The 2496-nt window shown below is 48.1% G+C and overlaps 1 protein-coding gene across 1 annotated transcript; it reads right to left on the bottom strand.

The window, feature by feature from the left end:
- Nucleotides 1–1625: 1625 nt before the first annotated feature.
- LOC103801683 (polyglutamine-binding protein 1-like) lies at nucleotides 1626–2039 on the bottom strand. The gene has a single exon (XM_009074107.1). The coding sequence runs from the start codon at nucleotides 2037–2039 to the stop codon at nucleotides 1626–1628; it is 414 nt and encodes a 137-aa protein (XP_009072355.1).
- Between the last annotated feature and the right edge of the window lie 457 nt (nucleotides 2040–2496).

Below are 2496 nucleotides of genomic sequence, written 5' to 3'. Positions count from 1 at the left end.
ATTTTTGGGGTTCCTGGGGGTATTTTTTGGGGTCCATGGGGTATTGGTGTCCTGGGAGTGTTTTTTGAGTCCTTGGAGTATTTTGAGGTTCCTGGGGGTATTTTGGGGTTCTGTTGGTATTTTTGGGGTTCCTGAGGGTATTTTTGGGGTTCCTGTGGGTATTTTTGGGTTCCTGTGGGTATTTTTGGAGTCCTGTGGGTATTTTTGGGCTCCTGGGGGTATTTTTGGCTTCCTGGGGGGATTTTTGGGGGTCCAACCCCTCTGTACCCTCCCCCAGATCGTTCTCCCCCCACACCTGGAGAGAATTCGGGAAAAATTGGCCGAAAACATCCACGAACTTTGGGCTCTGACCAGGATTGAACAAGGTTGGACGTACGGACCGGTGAGTCGGAGAATTCCCACAAAAAAATTCACCGGGGGGAACCCCAAAACCCACCAGGAACACCCCAAAAATTCTCCAGAACCGACTCAAGAACCCTCCAAAAAAATCCAAGTTCCTTTTGGGGGCTCCTTGGTCCTTTTTGGGGAAAATTTGGAGGGTCCTTGATCCATTTTGGGATGTCCTTGGTCCATTTTGGGATGTCCTTGATCCATTTTTGGGGATTTTTGGTCCATTTTGGGGTGTCCTTGGTCCATTTTGGGATATCCTTGATCCATTTTGGGATGTCCTTGATCTATTTTTGGGGATTTTTGGTCCATTTTGGGGTGTCCTTGATCCATTTTGGGATGTCCTTGATCCATTTTTGGGATTTTTGGTCCATTTTGGGATATCCTTGGTCTATTTTGGGATGTCCTTGGTCCATTTTGGGATGTCCTTGATCCATTTTGGGGATTTTTGGTCTGGGATGGGATGTCCTTGGTCCATTTTGGGATGTCCTTGACCCATTTTGGGGATTTTTGGGCCATTTTGGGATCTCCTTGATCCATTTTGGGATGTCCTTGGTCCATTTTGGGATGTCCTTGATCCATTTTGGGATGTCCTTGGTCCATTTTGGGATGTCCTTGATCCATTTTGGGATGTCCTTGGTCCATTTTGGGGATTTTTGGTCCATTTTGGGATGTCCTTGGTCCATTTTGGGGATTTTTGGTCCATTTTGGGATGTCCTTGGTCCATTTTGGGGATTTTTGGTCCATTTTGGGATGTCCTTGGTCCATTTTGGGGATTTTTGGTCCATTTTGGGATGTCCTTGGTCCATTTTGGGATGTCCTTGATCCATTTTGGGATGTCCTTGGTCCATTTTGGGATGTCCTTGATCCATTTTGGGATGTCCTTGGTCCATTTTGGGATGTCCTTGATCCATTTTGGGATGTCCTTGGTCCATTTTGGGATGTCCTTGATCCATTTTGGGATGTCCTTGGTCCATTTTGGGATGTCCTTGATCCATTTTGGGATGTCCTTGGTCCATTTTGGGATGTCCTTGATCCATTTTGGGATGTCCTTGGTCCATTTTGGGATGTCCTTGATCCATTTTGGGATGTCCTTGGTCCATTTTGGGGATTTTTGGTCCATTTTGGGATGTCCTTGGTCCATTTTGGGTGTCCTTGTCCCATTTTGGGATCTCCTTAGTCCATTTTGGGATGTCCTTGGTCCATTTTGGGTGTCCTTGTCCCATTTTGGGATCTCCTTAGTCCATTTTGGGATGTCCTTGGTCCATTTTGGGATGTCCTTGATCCATTTTGGGATGTCCTTGGTCCATTTTGGGATGTCCTTGATCCATTTTGGGATGTCCTTGGTCCATTTTGGGATGTCCTTGATCCATTTTGGGATGTCCTTGGTCCATTTTGGGATGTCCTTGATCCATTTTGGGATGTCCTTGGTCCATTTTGGGATGTCCTTGATCCATTTTGGGATGTCCTTGGTCCATTTTGGGATGTCCTTGATCCATTTTGGGATGTCCTTGGTCCATTTTGGGATGTCCTTGATCCATTTTGGGATGTCCTTGGTCCATTTTGGGGATTTTTGGTCCATTTTGGGGATTTTTGGTCCATTTTGGGTCTCCTTGGTCCATTTTTGGGATGTCCTTGTCCCATTTTGACATGTCCTTGGTCCATTTTGGGATGTCCTTGCCCTATTTTGGGGGGTCCCCATGGCTTGGGGGTCTCTTTTTGGGGGTCCCCACGGTTTGGGGGTCTCTTTTGGGGGTCCCCAAGCCCAAGAGGATTTTTTTGGGGTCCCCCCAGGTCCGGGACGACATGCGACGTCTTCACCCCTGTCTGCTGAGCTTCCAGAACCTTCCGGACCCCGAGAGGGGCTACAACCTCCAGATGTCTGGGGAGACCCTCAAGTAAGGGGGGGACACAGCAGAAATTTGGGGGGGGGTCCCTCCCCTCGGGGTGTACCCCCAAACCCCCAGGGGAAGAGTTTAGGGGGTTAATTTTGGAGATATCCCCCCCAAAATAACGAGGGAGGTTGGAGGATCTTCGTTCTCCCCTCGAGGGTTTTCAGGTCCTTCCAAGATTATTTTGGGGTTTTTTTTGGGGGGTCTCCTCGATCCT

The sequence above is a fragment of the Acanthisitta chloris genome, unplaced genomic scaffold (assembly GCF_000695815.1).
Source record: "Acanthisitta chloris isolate BGI_N310 unplaced genomic scaffold, ASM69581v1 scaffold29774, whole genome shotgun sequence".
In the NCBI taxonomy this organism is placed as follows: Eukaryota; Metazoa; Chordata; class Aves; order Passeriformes; family Acanthisittidae; genus Acanthisitta; species Acanthisitta chloris.
This window is presented reverse-complemented; position numbering and strand designations above follow the sequence as displayed.

What these genes read in the sequence shown, in the direction of transcription:
- LOC103801683 (XM_009074107.1), bottom strand. Translation starts at nt 2,039, where the DNA reads ATGTCAAAATGGGACAAGGACATCCCAAAAATGGACCAAGGAGACCCA.